The sequence below is a fragment of the Trichechus manatus genome, unplaced genomic scaffold (genome assembly GCF_000243295.1).
Source record: "Trichechus manatus latirostris isolate Lorelei unplaced genomic scaffold, TriManLat1.0 scaffold00001, whole genome shotgun sequence".
Taxonomy (NCBI): Eukaryota; Metazoa; Chordata; class Mammalia; order Sirenia; family Trichechidae; genus Trichechus; species Trichechus manatus.
The window spans coordinates 26,966,440-26,987,305 of NW_004443937.1; the positions used below are offsets into that span (position 1 = coordinate 26,966,440).

At 38.6% G+C, this 20,866-nt stretch overlaps 1 protein-coding gene across 5 annotated transcripts in view; it reads right to left on the minus strand.

Moving 5' to 3' along the window:
• Positions 1-20,866, minus strand: part of LOC101340867 (microtubule-associated protein 4) — a 223,759-nt gene that overhangs the window by 152,183 nt on the left and 50,710 nt on the right. Inside the window, exon 2 of one of the 5 annotated variants that reach the window (XM_023726546.1) lies at positions 19,533-19,578. The exons of 2 other annotated variants lie outside the window; for them this stretch is intronic. Coding sequence is in view for 1 of the 3 variants with exons in the window: in XM_023726515.1 (XP_023582283.1) it covers positions 15,464-15,468 (5 nt within the window). In the remaining 2 variants the exon portion in view is untranslated. Of the gene's footprint in view, positions 1-15,463; positions 18,587-19,532; positions 19,813-20,866 lie in introns of those variants that run through there. 2 more of the 5 variants (XM_023726530.1, XM_023726515.1) reach the window with 2 other exon arrangements.

Genomic DNA, 20,866 nt, shown 5'->3' on the forward strand with positions numbered 1-20,866 from the left:
CATTTAAATTTTCGCTGTGATTGGTATTCTGTCTTTTTTTGGGAGGGGAGGTTAGTTAAGGGCAAGACACAGAACTATAAAGATATCTGGGCTAATGTTTTCTTCTATACTGATTTTTTTTGCACATGACTGACTTAAATTTCACAACTCTGAAGCCAACACTAAACTGCAATCCCAGGATATTAGTGAGAGTGCTGTGGCCAACACACAGTGCTTGTTCCTCAGGCTTGGAAGGAACCCAGAATCCTAGCCAGTCCCAGGGGCCCTTTATAATCAGACATGGTTAGGAGCATAGCCTGCATCATAAAAGATTTCATATTCAACATCAGATTTTTAGGGTTTGCCTAGCAAGCTTTCAGTTACTAAGTGGTGACTTAATTCTTCAGATTTGTTTTTAATGAATCAGAGGCCTACTAGAATCAAGTTAACCTTATCTGTCTGGCGGCAGTGTTCTGTTTTTAATTTATTTAACCAAAACCAAAACCGAACCCATTGCCTTTGAGTCTATTCCAACTCCTAGCGACCCAGGAAAACGTGATTTATACTTTCAATCAAAATAGTAGTTCATCTGAAAATAAAACCAAATCTTTATTAAGGACCTCTAGGGAAATCAGCTAACATCTTATACAGTTCACAGGCTCATATGATTCCAGGGGCGAATCTGAATTTTCTCTGCTCCTCCCTAGTACCAGACTGGCAAATGGCAGCAAACAATTCAGCAAGATCTTGACTATCCTGAGCAATAAACTCCATACCTCTGTAATGTATTAACCTTCCACCCCCAGGTGCCTCCCTACATACTTCAAGGACAACAGTTGTACTATTATGAACTGATGGAATTTCCGGGCTGGCAGGGTTCTGTTCATAACCACCATCTGTCCTGTTCATCATAGGATTAGCACAGGAGAGAGCCTTTGATTACTAAACTAGCTGACACAGTCATCCAGCTACATTCTTACATGAAAGATCACACTGATACAGGTTAAAAGTTACATTTTACTTCTGAATAGTCCTCAAAGCAACGAGTTCCTTTCCCCACTGCGATTGGAAGGAGTACTGTACTCTAAACATAAAAACACTGCATACACATGCACACACATATTCACATACATAAAACTTGCCAAACAAGGCTGAAAGCCTAGCTTACTTACAGAAACTATCCAGGTAACCTGTGTTCAGTCCTGAGTGAATGCATTTTGGATCTGTAAGCAGGCACCTGCCTGCCTGCCTGCCTGCCCGCGCAAATGAATTTAAATCTATTTCTACAGGAAGAATAAACTACACTAGATACCTCCCACTGTTAGCCATGTGATACAGATAGCATGATGTCTGCTGAAGTCTGGTCCTAACAGAACTCCTCATGTGGGCCAAAAAAAAAAAAAGATGACAGTGACACAGCACTTGAATTTCTGATACAATCGTTCTTAAGAGTGAATCTTGAATTATATCTCAATACATATTTTTAAAAGTGAATCTATAGAAGATTCTGAATAATAACCAACCAGCCTAAAAAAATTTAAAGACAAAGTATTTTTTTAAACTTACTATTCATCCTATTGGAGCCCTGGTGGCGCCAGTGGTTAAGCGTTCGGCTGCTAACCAAAAGGTTGGCAGTCCGAATCCACCAGCTGCTCCTTGGAAATCCTCTGGGGCAGTTCTACTCTATAGGGTCACTACGAGTCGGAATCAACTCGACTGCGACAAGTTTTTTTGTTGTTGTTGTTATTCATCCTATTTATCCTTCCTCCCTCTAATTAGAATAAAAAAATATTCAGAATTTGCTTACACCTTGTGATGGTTAATTTTATGTGTCTACTTGCCTAAGCTACGGTGCCCATTTGGTCAAACATTAGTCTAGATGTTGCTATGAAGGTATTTACATGTGATTAGTATTTAAATCAGGAGTTCCTGGGTGATGCAAAGGGTAGAGCACATGAGTCCACCCAAAGGTGTCTTGGAAGAAAGGCCTGGCAATCTACTTTTGAAAAACCAGCCAATGAAAACCCTGTGGAACACGGTTCTACTCTGACACACATGGGGTCACCATGAGTCAGACTCAATAGCAATTGTTTTTTGTTTTTTTGGGGGGTTGCATTTAAATCAGTTGACCTTTAAGTAAAGCAGATTATCCCCCATTATGTGGGCGGGCCTCATCCAATCAGCTGAAGGCCTTAAAAGAAAAAAAACTGAGGTTTCCCCAAGGGAATTTTGCCTCAAAACCATAAAAAGACATCCTTAAAGAATACCTCCTCCCACTGCCTGACCTAGCAATTTCGGGACACAATACTGCCAGAATTTCCAGCCTGTCTCCTGACCTAAAGATTCTGGACTTAACCAGTCTGTCTGTCCATCTATCTATATACCTATCTAGATATTTAACAGATGCAAGGTGGAAGGGTCATCATTAATTAAAAATATTCACCTCATTTCTTCTAGCTTCCAAATACAGCTTGTGCCAGAGTAACTGTGTTGTCTGCTATTATGAAAAGAAAGCTAACAGGGAGTAACTATACAGAGCAGTTCTCCATGCTGGTCATTTTATCATTATTAGGCAGGGCAATAAAAATAGCCCTCTCTGCTTTTAGAAAAGCACATCAACATGATGCAACCTGACGAAAACAAATAGTTATTATTAGTTCAAGATATCACCTACCAGTACCATGTTAATTACCTCATATAAATATTAAAAGTTTTATAATTATTAAAAATGTTAAATATAGTATCAGCTCACCTGTCACTGACCACTGACAAGGAATAATAAATGTATTATGTAACTTTAAGAGAACAGTGCTGTGGAGAGTCAAAGAAAGGAAGAGTATTCACCTGATCTAGATCTGCTTTTAGCTTTTGAGAACTGTTTTACTTAAGTAAAACCTCTTCATCAGATTCCACAGTAAGCTCTGAAGCACAATTGCACCATGAAGTCAGTCCCACCGGGAAGTAACAGGGTTCAATGTTGTACCTTTATCAGGCAGTCATTGGCTGAGGGCTGCATGAGGGGGAGGGATATCAACTCTCAGGCATCTCTGGGGAAGTGGTTCCTATATGCTGCAGCCCTTGGAACTAACATTCACAGCAGTTGAGGGGTGGGTACAACGGCTGGTAAAGGGGATCCAGACAGGGCACCATCTACTACATTTGCTACAGGATATCAACCATATTAGGCTGCTGTAAGTATATAAGTATCAAACAAAATTACTCTAAGCAAAACACTATTAAACCAAAACCAGTTGTCTAGTCGATTCCAACTCATGGAGACCCCATATGCGTCAGAGCAGAACTGAGCTTCACAGGGTTTTTAATGGCTGATTTTTTAGAAAGCAGACTGCCCTGCTTTTCTACTGAGGCACCTCTGGGTGGACAAGAACCTCCAATCTTTCGGTTAGCAGCCAAGTGTGTTAACCATTTGTACCACCAGGGACACACACACACACACACACACACACACACACACACGAAAACCAACAACAAAAGAACTATTAGTAGAAATAAAATGACAAAAAGTTCAATTCAGCAAGAAGATTTTATCAATATCAAATATTTAAATGTGTACACACCTAACAACACAGCTATTTAAAAATACATAAAGCTGAGTGAAATACAAGGAGAAACAGGCGAGTCCACCATCATAGAGAGAGATCAAAATATACCTCAATAAGTGAAACATCAAGTAGACAAAAATCCGTAAGTATACACAACGTTTGAACAACTCAATATACAAGTTTCAGTTAAACCACCTGCCATCGAGTCAATTCTGACTCATGATGAACCCATGTGTGTCAAGAGTAGAACTGTGCTCCACAGGGTTTTCTAACAGCTGATTTTGCAGAAGTAAATTGTTAGGTCTATCTTCCAAGGTACCTCTAAGATGAACTTGAACCACCAACCTTTCAGTTAGCAGCCAAGCTCACTAACTGTTTGTACCACCCAAGGATTAAGCTTCAGCTAACGGACTATATAATATATTGGAGAAGACATACAGAATGTTTATTTTAGAAGTGAATTTATACTGTTATAAAGCCAGTTTCAAAAAAAAAAAGTTATTATACAATCTACATTCATGAGCCATCATAAATAAGTTAAAAATAAAAGCCTGAAAGAATTTCAGTGGTTTTAGTTTTCATATTTATGTCCTTAAAACATTTTGCACTTGTTTTTGTGCATCATGTGAGGCATGAATCCTGTTTCATTTTTCTGCACGTGGAAATCCAATTTTCCCAACACCATTTATTGAAGAGACTCTTAGTTCCCCCATCAAATGGACTTAACACCCTTGTCAAAAATCAATTCTGGACTCTCATTTCTATTCCACTGGTCTAAGTGTCTATTATTATACCAGTAACGGACTGTTTTAATTACCATAGCTGTATAATATGTTTTAAAATCAGGAAATGTAAGTCCTCCTACTTTGTTCTTTTCCTTTAACACTGCTTTAGCTATTCAGGGCCTCTTGCCATTCCATATAAAGTTGAGGATTGGTTTTTCCATTTCTGTAAAGAAGGCTGTTGGCAATTTGATTGCAATTGCATTGACTCTATGAATTGCTTTGGGTAGTGTTGACATCTTAAAACAATATTAAGTCTTCCACTCCATGAACACAGAACATCTTTCCATTTATTTAACCCTGGTGGTGTAGTGGTTAAGAGCTACACCTGCTAACTAAAAGGTCAGCAGTTCGAATCCACGAGGCGCTCCTTGGAAACCCTATGAGGCAGTTCTACTCAGTCCTATAGGGTCGCTATGAGTCAGAATCGACTCGACGGCAATGAGTTTGGTTTGTTTTTTTTTTAATCTCTTTCAGCAACAGTTTTATAATTTCCACTGTATAAGCCTTTCACATCACTGGTTAAATTTATTCCTAGGTATTTTATTCTCTTAGATGTTATTGTAAATGGAACTGTCTTCCTAATGATAGATTCATTTACAACAACAAAAGAGCAACTGCTAAGGCTGCATATGTACAACCAAATACCTCGTGGGATTTGGTTCCTTGGTTTAGGGACATGGTTTCAGGGGACATTCCAGTTAACTGGCCTAATATCCTGTTTAGGCTTCTGTTCTTCTTCCCAGTTTGTAGCGTAGTGCCTGGGGTCTTAATAATTGGTCAACAATTGGTCTCTATTTGCCTGGAGCAACAGAGGAAGGAGAGTCAGGAATGGGAGGAGGAAATGGAATGTGTGGCTAATTGCCTCCATGAACAACTGCCTCCTTTATCATGAGACCAGAAGAACTGACTACCATTACTGAACGTTTTGATCAAAGATTCTATAGACGAATTCTGATCAATGGGAGGCAAATACAGACCAAAATTTCAAATTCTCATGGAATCCAGACTTCCTGCAGCCATGAAGGTTGAATGAACCCCTGAAACTATTGCCCTGAGATAATTTTTAAACCTTAAACAGAAAATATCCCCTGAAATCTTCTTAAAACCAAATGATAATTTAGCTTAACTAGTAAAGAATGTCAGCCTTGAGCATTGTGCTCTTTTAAGAACTGACTATATGAGGTCAAACTGACAAAAGTAACTCAAAACGTTAGCTAGAAAGCTTAGGGGACAGTGCGTTTATGTTAATGGCAGAGAAATAATTTGGAAAAGGATGAGAATGGTTGCACAACTCAAAGAATGTAATCAATGTCACTGAAATGTATATGTAGAAATTGCTGAACGGGCGTATGTTCTGCTGTGTATATTCTCAACAACAAAAAGTAAAATCAATTTTAAAACAATAGAAAAAGGTGCAAACATTTAGTCTTGTATCCAGGTCAATGTCTTTATCTAAGGCATCAACTACTTTTTCCAGTGAAGTATTTGTACAGTACAATTAATTATCGACTTGCCTCCAACCAATCAGAGCAGACTCAACCTACCAGTTGTTCCATATGATTAATAAATTTCCACAACAAAACTTAAAAAAGAAACCTTAAAGAAGGTTTTAAAAACACACTACAAAAGAACAGTATTAGTGAAGAAAAAGAACAAAGTGGGAGGTCTCACATTACCTGATCTTAGAACCTACTATACAGCCACAGTAGTCAAAACAGCCTGGTACTGGTACAACAACAGAAACACAGACCAAGGGAACAGAATTGAGAACCCAGACATAGACTCATCCATCTATGGGCAGCTGGTATTTGACAAAGGGCCAAAGCCCATTAAATAAGGAAAAGACAGTCTCTTTAACAAATAGTGCTGGCATAACTGTATGTCTATCTGTAAAAGAAAAATGACACAGGATCCACACCTCACACCATACACAAAAACTAACTCAAAATGGATCAAAGACTTAAATATAAAACTTAAAATGATAAAGATCATGGAAGAAAAAATACGGACAATGCTAGGGGCCTTACTACATGGCATAAATACACTACAAACCATAACTAACAATGCACAAAACCGGAAGATAAACTTGATAACTGGGAGCTCCTAAAAATTAAACACTTATGCTCATCAAAAGACCTTACCAAAAGAATAAAAAGAGAACCTACAGACTGGGAAAAAATTTTTGGTTACAACATATCCGACAAGGGTCTAATCTCTAAAAACTACAAAATACTTCAACACCTCAACAACAAAAAGACAAATAATCCAATTAAACAATGGGCACAGGGTATGAACAGATACTTCACCAAAGGAGACATTCACGCAGCTAGCAGACACATGAAGAAATACTCATGATCATCAGCCATAGAGAAATGCAAATCAAAACTACAAAGAGATACCATCTCACTCTGACAATACTGGCACTAATTAAAAAAAAAAAAAAAAAAAACAGAAAATAACAAATGTAGAAATCGCGGAGAGACTAGAACTCTTACACACTGCTGGTGGGAATGTAAAATGGTACAACCACTATGGAAAACATATGGCACCTCCTTAAAAAGTCAGAAACAGAAATACCATACAATCCAGCAATCCCACTCCTAGGAATATATCCTAGAGAAGTAAGAGCTGTCACACAAATAAACATATGCACATCCACATTCACTGCAGCACTATTCACAATAGCAGAAAGATGGACACAACCTAAGTGCCTATTAACACATGAATGGATAAAGTATGGCACATACACACAATGGTATACTACGTAAAGATAAAGCACAATGATAAATCCAGGAAATATCTCACAAGATGGATGAATCTGGAGGGCATTATGCCGACTGAAATAAGTCAATCACGAAAGGACAAATATAGAATGAGAGCACTATTATAAAAACTCAAGAAAAGATTTACACGCAGGAAAAAAACAATGTTTGATGCTTATGGTGTGGGGGGGGATCACTAAAAGATAGCAGACAAGCATCAACTCTGGAAAAGGGAAAGACAACACACAATATAGAAGAAGTCAGCACAACCTGAACAAGGCAAAGGCATAGAAGCTTCCTAGACACATCCAAACACCCTGAGGGACCGAGCCGCTGGGGCTGAGGTCCATAGTCTCAGGGGACATCTAGGTCAACTGGCATAACATTGTTCATAAAGAAAATGTTCCACATCCTACTTTGGTGAGTAGCGTCTGGGGTCTTAAAAGCTTTCAGGCAGCCATCTAAGATACACCTATTGGTTCCATCCCATCTGAGGCAAAGGAGAATGAAGAAAACCAAAGACCCAAAAAAATATCAGTCCAAAGGACTAAAGGACCACGTGATCACAGCTTCCACCAGCCTGAACCCAGAAGAACTAAATGGTGCCTGGCTACCACCACCTACCACTCTGACAAGGATCACAATAGAGAGTCTCGCACAGAGCTGGAGAAAAATGTAGAACAAAATTCAAATTCACCAAAAAAGACCAACCTTACTGGTCTGACAGAGACAGGAGGAACCTCCAAGACTATGGCCACTGGACACCCTGCTAACTCAGAAATGAAGCCACTCCCTGAGCCCATTTTCAAAGATTAGACAGGTCTATAAAATAAACAATAACACACGTGAGGAATGTGCTTCTTAGTTCAATTAAATATACAAGACCAAATGGGCAACACCTGCCCAAAAGCAAGACGAGAAGGCAAGAAGGGACAGGAAAACTGGACAAATGGACACAGGGAACCGGGGTGGAAAGGGGGAGAGTGCCGTCACACTGCGGGGATTGCAATCAATGTCACAAAACAATTTGTGTATAAATTTTTGAATGAGAAACTAACTTACACTATAAACTTTCCCCTAAAGCACAATAAAATTATATTTAAAAAATTAACCTTTCAGCGAATAGTATGATTAAAAAGCTGACTTCGGAGACGCGCTGCAGAAGACATGTTTTTCCTACCAACAAGGAAAAAAAAAGGCAATTAAAAATGGAGGAGTGGTGGGTACTGGAGGGAGAACTATACAAGAAAGTATTAATCCAAATACAATGCAAACTGAACTTTGGCATCATTTTTAGCTAATTATATATTTTAAGAAAAGAATACATTTAATCCTGACGTTCAGAACATTCGCATTAGATTCACCGCCATACGACAGATCCACATTGGTAGGATGTGTTTTTGTACTTACATTTAAAAGGGTACACAAAATGTATCACAGAAAAAGAAAAAAGAGGGGAGGAGGACAGAGAAAGGAGGACAGAGATAGCTCTCAGACAGCAGATGAAATCAACTGAAAGGCTTTTGCTGACTCTCCAAGTTTAATCTTAAGTGGGCATGTGACAAAAAGAACATTGCCTCCTCGCTGGAACGTGCATCTCTACTGGTCTAAAAGTCTACATGTGCTGACCTTTAAAAGACAGTATAAGGTTTGTCTGTTCTCCCTTCTGCTAGTGGGCTGACAGACGGAACATGGGCGGATGATGACTTTGTGGCCCTGATGTTGGCTGTTTTCAATATTCTATTGTATTTCTTGTACAACCACTGGGAGATTTCTACAGTAGATGCATTTTTAATCGTTCAAAAATAAATAAGGCAAAATGAGATAAAAGAGAAATTTAAACCACAAATGAAAATAACACGATATAATCATCTTGGGGGAGAAACACTCCTACATATATAGCAAGCAACAAAGTACTGCCTTAACTAACAAACTAAAATTCTTCCAAGAAATTTGGAAGTAAATTCTGAGTAATCAAAGACACAAAACGCAACACGCAAAAAAAAAAGATTTTGTTGGTGAATATAGAATTAAAGAACATACAAACTGAAGAGGACTATGGCAGAGACTAGCTTGACGCTCACAAATATTTCTTCTTCCTATGTGCTCAGCAACATTTCCTACCTCCCTTGCAGTTAGATGTTGAGACTATATGCCTGGGTTCTAGTCACTGGAAAGTGAGCTGAAGTGATATGCTTCACTACAAAACATTTTATGAGATCCTCCTTGCTGGCACTCTTTGCTATCAACCAACTAAATACAAAGAATTCAGCCTGAGATACCATATACCAAAACCAAACCCACTGCTGACAAGTCGATTTCTTCAATCATCCCATGAAGGCCACAGATCAAACACCCAGACTATGGTAAGAGCAAGAAATCAGAGCTTTAATTACCCTAATACAGGCATCCTACATATCTAACATGCTTATTTTACAAATAAGAAGACTGAGGAACAGATTTTCCAAAATTCATACAACTAGCTGGTGGGAGAACTTGGTCTCCTGAGTTTCTGTTCAGGGACTTTTACACAACAAAAGATTTCCATGCTACATTTAGAAGTAAAAGTTACCATCCTGACATTTGTTACAAGACCATAAAAAGACAACAAAATAGATAACGCTAGATCATTTTCTCACATAAACACAAGGGACCTTAAATTTCTCCAGAGATACTTATGAAAATCTCTGAGTCATCTATCCCAAATACCATGATTTATACTAGCTCTCACATTCTGACCTGCATCAGTAAAATACGGCTGGAACTATTAAAAACTTCCTATACTCTGATAGATTAACAAATTACAAACCTTTATATATATTATTACCCTCTCTTTCTACAGAGTATTTTAAAAGCATTATACTATGCAAGTATATTATATGAAGATGGTGCTTGTGATTATTTCTATGAAGAGTACTATGGGCATTAGGCCTGTGGTCAAATACACAGTTTTCGATTATGCCTTTATTCTTACAGGAGAAGGGGGGAAAAAAACACCAAGTTTTTAACAATAACTCAAGTCAGATTTAAAATAATCTATTGTTGGCAGATCACTTGGGTTCTCCTTCTAGCTCTACCATAAGATCTTGAGCAAGTGTTTGTAAAAAGAAAAGAATTATCCTCAAAGTCCTTTTTAAGTCTATCACTCTATGATTTGACTCCATTTAGGTTAACAAAATTTACTGAGTATTTATAAGGCTAAACCATATGAGGAGCCCTGGTGGTGCTGTGGTTAAGCGCTCGGCCGCTAACCAAAAGGTCAGCAGTTTGAACCCACCAGCCGCTCGGCAAAAGAAAGATGTGACAGTCTGTTTCCGTAAAGATTACAGCCTTGGAAACCCTATGGGGCAGTTCTACTCTATCCTACAGGGTCATTATGCATCGGAAACGACTCGACAGCAGTTGATTTGGTTTTTGGAAACCATATGAAATTGTTGATATTTTACCATTTTTGATGCACAAAAACTGCAATTTCATATGGTTTAACTAATACTAACTGCTAAGCATTAAGCTCAAAAGAGTACTAACATACGGCCCTGGCAGCACAGTGATTAAGCATTTGGCTGCTAACCAAAAGGTTGACAGTTCAAATCCACCAGCTAGCTGCTCCCTGGAAACCCTATGGAGCAGTTCTACTGTGTCCTATAGGGTTGCTATGATTCAGAATCAACTCCACAGCAGCAGGTTACCGACACATTTTTTTAGAAGAAAAAACAATATACTTCTGAGCTGTTGTTATTAGAGCTAAGAAGCAGAAAGTCTATATATCTGAAGAGAGAACCCTTTCACGTACTCTCTTAAGTATTTACAGCTATGTGTTATATACAAAGAAACTACATAATTTCAGGTAATGAAATATTGGGTAAGAATTAGTGACCATTTGGTCAAGTGTTTTGGCCAAAATTGCTGCAGTTACTGTGTAAATGTAAATCCTGTTTTATATTATGCCATCAGTTTAGACTTCCATTTAATTAAAGGCTTGAGATTAAGTCTGCTTTGTCAGGCTGAGAGAGGCTTAAATTACTTGTAAATAGACATTCTCATGAGAGATTACATCATGAATGCTCATATTACATCCCAATCAAATATAATAGCTTTTTAAAAACCCAATCAAACACAGTAATTTCTCTAAAAACTTTGGCAATCTATACAAAACAGGAATTTATCCTATCCCTAAGGATAGATGTATGCTTCTTACCAAATCACCTTAAATCAAGACATTTTATTCCAAAGACAACAAATGAATATATTTTTATAAAAGTTCTATAGCCAAACTAAAGCATGTCAGTCAAGTGAATCATTAACTTGTATTCTTAGAGTATATGAAAATTATATTTCCCTTGTCTTTAAGATTTTTCTAGAATCTTAACCTTCCTGTAAAACCACCTTCTTTATAAAAAGTAGTCTGAAGTCAAAGGAAGAGGTAATGGTCTTATCTCTGTAGACTGAACTCCAGAACACAGTTTTTCAAATTTCAGTTTTGTTGTTAATTAGCATAAGTTATCCTGTGATCTTACACAGTTAGTGACCGTCATTTTAAGCAATGAAAACCAAAAGCATCATTACTCCCATGAACTGCCACCAACTGATTAGCTCAAGTGAAAAACAATGAAACAAATCAAACTGTAAAGAATATGTTCTTCATAACTAAGAAAAACTGTCCATTATCAGGTTTACTGTTCCCCCTATCACCACCACTACTCCCAAAGAAAAACCCACTTATCAGCACTACCACAGCTTTCATCACATTAGAATCAATTCACCATTTACTTGAAGAAACAGAAACATAAAAACAGATAAAAAGGTATCACCCATAAATATGCGCACATCTACCAGATACCAACTGGAGGTAGCAAGTATGCCAAGAGTTCAGGAAAGCAAGGGAGAATTATCCGTAGCCTAGAAGAAGCTACATCTGGGGAAAACATAACAGTCTCTTCTGTTGCTAAAGCACTTAGACTTAAGAGAATCAAGACTTTCCTGATGTCCTTGAGTCATAAATGGTCTTTGTTTCACAGCTCAAACGAAACACACGTATAAAAATATAATGAAGAATAAGGGGAAATCTAATCTGTATAAACTTTCACCAAAAACACAATAAAATATTATTTAAAAAAGAATAAGGGAAAATCTTAAATTATCTCATTTACTCCCATTATCTCGTTTTCCCCTTGCCCAAAGGCATTCAGTTGATTAGTGGCAAATCTACAGTCAGAACCAAGGTCTCTCAACTCCCCACAGCCCAATGTTCCTTTCTCAGGGCAAGTCCTCGCTGAACCTACAAGAAAGAAAAGCACTAGTTCACAGGTCACAAAGTGGCAAGCCTGGGTTAAAAAAAGGGTTCTCGATGCAGTGGCCTGCAAAGTGTTTTGAAAAACTGTGCCATCATTTGCAGAATCAGGAATTTTTGCATGAAAATACAGATTTACAGCTTCTTTTAAAAAATCAGAAGATCAAAAACCAAGCATGCATTCCCACTTAGCAATAATATACTGGAGCTGAGAAGTGACAACTTTCTATAAATACCCACTCACACAATGTATGTAGCATATTCTCTTGTTCCTGGCCAGCTTCACTTACCCACTTTACCTGTGGGATGTTGTAGGGGTTTAAGTAAAAGACCCCTGCACTAGGACTACTTAAATAATCATGGACTCTACACGTTTCCCAGTGATAGTAATATCTTAGCTATGTTTTTGTGGCTTGGTTTAACTAAATCACAAACTCAATAGGCAGGAAAGACGGGAGAGAGAGAGAAAAAGGAAAAAAACACGTACTATAAAACAAGTGGTTATTCTTTTAGAGTACAGTCAGAATTTGATTCACACACCCAAAAGACCTTACTTCCCTAGGAAGTAGTAACTATTAACTTCTCTTGCAGAGTTTTAGTCAATGACGTGAAAAACTCTATCATGACACCTCTACTTTAGGGAAAGAGCAAGAACACACACTCATGTTTCCTAAGGTAGTATTTCTGAATGGTTTAAAACCCTATATATTATAGCTACAGAACACTGCTGTAATGGCAGAGATTTGACATATTTTAAGATCTAGTACTAAATTAAAATAAAACTACAGTAAAAAGGAGATGGGCAAAAAAAGGGGAGAAGTTTAAATTAGTAACAAGTCTAAACATTCTTCCCTCAAATAAGGCATTTCCATTCCTTTCAAACATAGATAAAGTTTAATTAAAGTCTTTAGGGGATATCCCAGTAAGCAATGAGCACATCTAGCACCCAGATCTTGGGTTCTAATACCACTCTCTGACAGAAGGACAAGGGGTCCTTGGAAAAATGGCTGATTCTAGGACTAGAGCAGGAAATGTAAAAGATGACTCTGGAGTTTCTTGTAATGTCAGAAAATTAGGAATTACAAACAAAACCAAACTACCCATATTGACAGGGGTATTTCAAAGAGATAGGAGCCAACTGAAAGCTGAAACAATCTGAGTAAAACTAAAGTAGTACTGGATTGTCACTCAAGGCAAAAATAAATATTCATGAGTCCATACTGATACAAACAATTTAATAAATAAATAAGGGAATGCAGACAAATCTTCCTGCAGAAGAATTCCAAATAATTTTTATAGATACTCTGCCTTCAAGAAGGTAGAGCATAACTCCCTACTCCTTAAGCATGGGCTGTGCATAGTCACTTCCTTCCAAGGAGTACAGTATGGAAAGAGGAGAAAAAGAAATTTGACAACCATTACCTCAGCCAGATGATCAAGACTAACATCAACAGTGATAAGTAATGTTAATAGCAAGTACTCTTAATACGATGTGATGAGAATGGCACTTCACCTCTGTGGACTTCCTCCAAAAACCCATAACCCTAAACATTAGACAAATCCCAACTGAGGAACAGTCTACAAAATATTAGACAAGTACTCCTGCAAACTGTCAAGATCATCAAAAACAAGGAAAGTCTGAGTAACTGTCATAGTCAAGAGAAACCTAGGCATGGCTATTAAATGTAATGTGGTATCCTAGATGGGATCCTACAACAGAAAGAGGACATTAGGTAGAAACTAAGGAAATTTGAATAATATATAACCTATAGTTAATAAAGAGGGCCTGGGGCCTGGTGGCACAGTAGTTAAGGGCCCGGCTGCTAACCAAAAGGTCTGCAGTTCGAATCCACCAGCCGCTCCTTGGAAACCCTATAGAGCAGTTAGTTCTACTCTGTCCTACAGGGTCACTGGGAGTTGGAATCCAATGGCAACGGGTTTTTTTTTTTCAATAGTTAATAATGTAACAAAATTGATTTATTAATAGACAAATACACCATACTAATGTAAGATATTAATAATAGGAGAAACTGGTTGTGGGGCATATGAGAACTCCGTACCATCTTCGTAACTTTTCTATAAATCTAAATCTATTCTAAAATAAAAAGTTAATTTAAAAAGTAAAAAAAGTTAAATTAAAAAACCTTTAGAGGGACATATTTAAGTAAGATGAAAAACTGATGTGAAAATTATAAGTTATCTTTATTTCTGAACATGGTCAGAATATATGCTTCTAAAGTGGTCAAAGAGCTTGCTCTATGGCAATAATCAAGCCATAGAGAATGGTTAGTATCATTTCGGTATCTAACACTGGCTAAGCATCAAAAAACAAGAACCCTGGGACTTATCTACAGACATTTCTGAAATATAAAAAAAATATAAACTGTCCACAATATACACCCATTAGTCCCAGGACAAATATTCAGAAGGTCTAGTGAGAAGAACAGCATTTGTTATTTCCCTTTAACATTCTAATAACAACTAGTATTTGCTTCCAACTTTAATCCATGACCTAAAACTACACTCTCACACTATCTACAATTCCTCTGGAGAGACTTAGGATATACAGAGAAAAGTCTGTTTATCAGTAACTTCCAAGTGCTTAATCACTGAAAACTGGCTGGTTTTCCATTAAAGCTTCAACTCTGAGGTTCTATCACTGGTACTCTCAGAAGCCAACTTACCTTTGTTGACTCACAGACAACAGTGACCAAGTCTATTAAGAGCTTATTCACATTCACAGAAACAAAACAATTTAGCAATTTGTGTCTAATATTTCCAACCAGATCACAAAACTTTAGAAAGGACATTTGAATCCAACTTTGTAAGTGAGAAAAGGGCCAGAGTGATTAACAAAGACACACATTCAAGGTCATACTCGAGTCTGTACTAGAAAATTTCCTCTCAGTCTTGTATTCCAGAGCAGGAAGCAGGGAAAAGGAAGAAGGTATTATAATTCTGCCATCATTTCTTATACTAAATGAGAATGCTTTGGTTTTCTCACGGGTCAACGAGTCAAGCCCAGCTATACCTACCTATTGCAAATAGCACCAAATAGCTATCTTTTTCAACCAGCATGCCTACCTCATATCAGCTCAGCTCTCACAATGTACTGCTATAGACAATATCCATGATGTGAAAGTTGACGCCTTGGGACAAAGCTCCTAAGTATACAATTTAATCTGGTACAAAAAGAAAAGTGAGTATATTAGTTTTCCTCCCACTTGTCCTTAATAATTTTTAATTAGAGCTGCACTATCAAAATGTAGAAGGACTACTCAGTTTTCATTTAATTCATCACATCTCAAGTAAGGCCTAAGCCCAAATTCCAACCTTAAGAGTATCCTGAACAAAAAGAATGGAAATAATGAGAATGTTCATATGTTGTAAAAAACAGAACCAATGTCACAGAACACACTGTATTAAAAAGTGCTAAAAGGGAACCTAATGTGCTATGTAAACTTTCACCTAAAATACAGTATTTTTTTTAAAAAAGAGTATTCTAAACCCATTTATCATTCCAATCTCTTTCTACACGTGGCCAACCAGAGTGCCTAGGTATTGTGCCAAGTACCTTTCACCTTCTTCTACATATCAGTAGTATTCTATCACTCAGAAAACCCATACTCCTGCCCTGAACACGATCACAAAGTTGGGCTTATTGTGTGGTTAGCCTATCCAGCATGCTTTTGTTTCAACAAATGCTTTGGACATTGCACACTGCTTAGAAACGAATGATCTCATCCCACTGACCCAACAGCTAACTTTATCAAAAAGCTTTTTGTTACAAGCTGTGATAACCCAGGAAACCAGATCTATTTTTACTATTCTGGCAGAGAAAAGGAAAAGAAGTCGTCATTGGAAAAAAGAGCTCACACACTCATCATTTTTTAAAATCACTTATTCTACAGAGCTTTCCCCCTTTCTCTGGTATCTAGCTACAAGTGAACAAAAAGAAAAACTTTCAGAATTATTCAACACTAGACAAAAATCATTATTGTGACAAATAAAAAGCAAATTTTATGTTCTAGTCCAAATACTGAATCTACCCTAAGAATGGTTTGTTCTTTTTAACACTGTATGAAAAAATAAGAATTCCTCTCCAGCATCACCTCAAGAAATAAACAACTCAGGCCCATATAAAAATAAGAACAACATTTATTGAGTGCTTATCTTGCAGACATTATTCTTACCACTTTACACGTATTAATTCATTTGATACACTGAACAACTCTGGGAGGTAGATATACTATTATGTTTATTTCAAATGAAGACATCAAGGCACTTAGAGGTTAAATAACTTGCCTGAGGTTATTTAGCTAGTAAAGTCATGGACCCTAACTCTTAATTACTACCCAATATAGCCTCTCACAGCAATTTTTCTAGCAGGATCTAGGCAGAGCTAAAAGATCATTAAATATACTGAAGGATCAGAGGCTATATAGACAACACCTCCCCGCCCCCAGGTAAAGAACGAAAAGATACCTCCAACATTTATGCGTAGAGGGTAGGGTGAATGGGGAAATGGGCAGGCTAGGTATACAAAGCAAATGTAAGGACTTGTCTTGCCCTACGACATTAGATGTTCCAGGTTGAGAATGCGTAACACAGAAAAAATGCAGGGGATGTTTGGAAAAGCAAAATCTTATTATTGCTGCATTATTTTCCAAGGGTCTGGGGAGTATAAGCAATCTAGTCATTCAAGAACTGTTCGCTGCTAGGGGAAAAAGCCCCAAACTACATTCCCTTGTTCTGAATCCATGCTCATGCAGTATCCTTCCTATTTTGAATAATCCGGGGGTGGGGAGAGATTATGAAACTGACTGGAAAAAGTGGACTCTGATCACTTGAAAATCAGTCTCATGTGAACATTCAGTAACTAGGGTTAAGGGCTGTCATCTAGATCCTGAAGCCTGGTAATCAGCTAGCTCACCTTGCCCACATAACCTCTGACCTGACTCTGAAATGTAATCTCTCTGGAAGTCTAGTGAAAAAGTGAGACTGCCACGCGTTAAGATTCATCTCCTATGAACTTTACTGCTCCTATTTTTTTAATTCTTAAAACAAGTTGTATTCATCATCTACCCTATTTCTGAGCACCTATGGATGTGTCTTCTCTCTGCTTAGCTCCCAGGGGGCACCCCTTGGTACTGTCATGTATGGAGCTATGGTCAGATGCTTTGACACAGGGTGCGCATCTCCAGACCCTTGCCCAGGTCTTTTTCCTTCTGTCTGTGCAGTCTACAGTACCAGTCTCTGCTCCAAAACACTCAAAAACCACAAAATAGATCAAGAGCACTGTTTACAGTACAAATTCCTAAATTTGTGTGTATCAGTATGCATGTGAGAATAGAGTGACTGACGGTAACTAATGTTAAAAAAGGAACCATTTGTAGCGGGCTGCAATAAGCAACAAAAACTAATATAATCTCTTTGGGTGTGTAGACCAGTTCCCTGACATTTTAAAGGTGAATGTTAGCCTATAGTAAGATAAAATAAAAAGGTGCTTACAAGGTCTACTGAGACACAATGACTAAAATTACATTACTGGCCTAGAGGCTGAAAAGTATTCTGAAGACAAAAGCAGGTATAAAGTTTTCTTCTGAAATGCATCAGGCTTTCCCCAGACCTCAACTAGATCTCTCACTCTGTATAGGGCTCTTAGTGGGTCAGATATAGTCAGTGAGGACAGTAATACTGGTACCAATAAGAAATAAAACCTGGGGGGGAGGTGGAGGGACAAGTAATTCTAATATACAAAATCCTGAGGAACAGAAAGAAAGGTGGCCTAGAAGAATAGAAAAAGCTGTTACAAGAGCTGCAGAAGCTCTCTTTACCTTCTCACACACTGGAGTGATCCACAGGCACTCTAGAGCTAAGTGACCCATCAGAATGAGTGTAGGTAACATATGAATGACAGTGGTTAAGTATAATAGGATACTGCATGGTTGAAAACTGGAAAAAGTGTGCCACAAGGCTGTATCCTTTCACCTTACTTATTCAATCTGTATGCTGAACAAATAATCTGAGAAGCTGGGCTAGATGAAGAACAATGAAGCATCAAAATTGGAGGAAGACTCATTAACAATTTGTGATATGCAGATGACAGAATCTTGCTTGTCCAAAGTAAAGATGACCTGAAGCACTTACTGAAGAAGGTCAAAGACTACAGCCTTCAATATGGATTATACCTGAACATAAAGAAAACCAAAGTCCTCACAACTGGACCAATAAAGAACATCATGATAAAAAGTGAAGAAATTGAAGTTGTCAAGGATTTCATTCTACTTGGATCAACAATCACTGCCCATAGGAGTTACAGTCAAGAAATCAAATGACATACTGTATTGGGAAAATCTGCAAAAGACCTGTTTAAAGTGTTAAAAAGCGAAGACGTCATTTTGATGACTAAGGTACATCTGGACCAAGCCATGGTATTTTCAATCACCTCACGTGTATAAGAAAGCTAGGCAATGAAAAAAGGAAGATTGGGGGGAGAAATAACACATTTGAATTGTGGTGTTGACGATGAACACTGAATACCCTGTGGACTGCCAGAAGAACAAACAAATCAGTCTGGGAGGAAGTACAGCCAAAATGCTCCTTAGAAATTAGGTTCCCGGAGACTTGTCTTCTTTCCTTTGGACATGTCATCAGAAAAGACTAATTGCTAAAAAAGGACATCATGTTTGGAAAAGTGGACAGTCAGTGAAAAACGAGGGAAAACCTTCATTAGATGGATTGACATGGTGGATACAACAATGGGCTCAAACATACAGATGAATGTGAGGATAGTACAGGACTGGACATCGTTTTTGTTCTGTTACATATAAGGTTGCCATGAGTGGAGCCAATCAACTGTAACTAACAGCAACAACAACATACTGAATCAGAAATAATTTCTATGATTTCTCCTTCTTCAATCCTAAAATAATACTCTCATGCTGAATATCTAAAACGTCATTCTTTTTTCTTCTCCACCTTTTCAAGCTGCCTCAACTGCCCACGCCTCTGTGAAAGCTCCCACAACCACTTCCAGAGCACCCTATGTGATATGTGCTTCTAGTACACCACTGACTATATTATTTATATGCTTGTTATCCTCTCCACAGACCATCAGCTCAAGAGCTCATTGTGATCTCTGGATACTCACCAGTACCTACTCCACTTCCAGGAGCGTGGCAGATGCAACACAAAATCTATGAATGGATGAGGGAAAGAAAAATAACATTGCAAATTTTTCTAATTCTGAAATCTTTAATTTTATTCTTTTGATCACAACTCGTAAGAAAAAAATACATTCTCCATCATGACACATACGTACATACGTACTTGTATACACACGCACATAAGTGAAACAGAAATTTTGTGAATCAATACTAATCCTTACTATGTAAAATGCATTGATGAAGAAGCAGGGCCAAGATGGCGGAGTAGTCAGATGCTTCCAGTGGACCCTCTTACAACAAAGACCCAAAAAAACAAGTGATTTGATTATATATTGCAATCTGGGAGGCCTGAACATCAAAAGCAAAGTTGAGGAACCAGACTGAATGGCAGGGAGAGGGAGAGACAGTTTGGAAGCAGCGAGGAGTTTACAGACCTGACCTGGCGAGAGCCTGAGTCCTTCAGCTAGAGGGTGAGCGGTGAGGCGGACAAGCAGCCATGCTCGAGAGGTGCATTTTCCACACTGGGAGAGACCCAGCACCAGAGACTCTACACGGCCACCAAGAACCAGTGAGAAGCAGCCCTCCATGAAAGATAAGTACTTGCATACAGCTTACTGTACTTACCATGCAGATCAAAAACGCCCCCCTTAGGGAAAAACCTCTCTCTCATTTACCTCCCCGCCCTCTGCTCTGCATTGGGTCCCGGACTGGCTTCAGCATTTGCCATGTCCCCTGGGGCAGAAGTAGGATCCGTCACATACCCGGAGCCATTCTCCCTGCCTTAGAAAGTGAACAAATTAACAAACAGGAGAAAAAATAAACTGCTGGCTCCCCTAAGCCAGGAACCCAGGATAGGCACAGCTCCTTTGCCTAGGCACAGGAATAAAGGATCCACGGACTTAAGAGTGCCCTTCCCCTTGCATAGACTTGTGTGGGCCCATTTCAACAGCGTACGCCCTCATTACCACAGTACAACAGGGTATATACCGGAACCATAACTTCAACTGTTTCAGCTGTGAAGTGGCAGGTTCCTGACATTTGGTACTGCTCTGCCCATTAAGCAGGGTCTTCACCTACCCACATCAGGGGACTGAGGACTGGTGGCTCCACCCACACCCCCTAGCCACCTGCTTTAGGGGCCCGTGAATAAGAGGTGCCCCCCAGTCCTTACAGCCAACAGTATGAGGCACTCAAAGTCCCGCTGCAAAACCCACCCACCTACGCGCTCTAGGCAACAGGGACATGCCTTCCTCCTGGACACTCGGGGACAGCCATCAGCCCACTGCCTTTCTCAGAGTGTGTCTCCCTGCAACAGCCA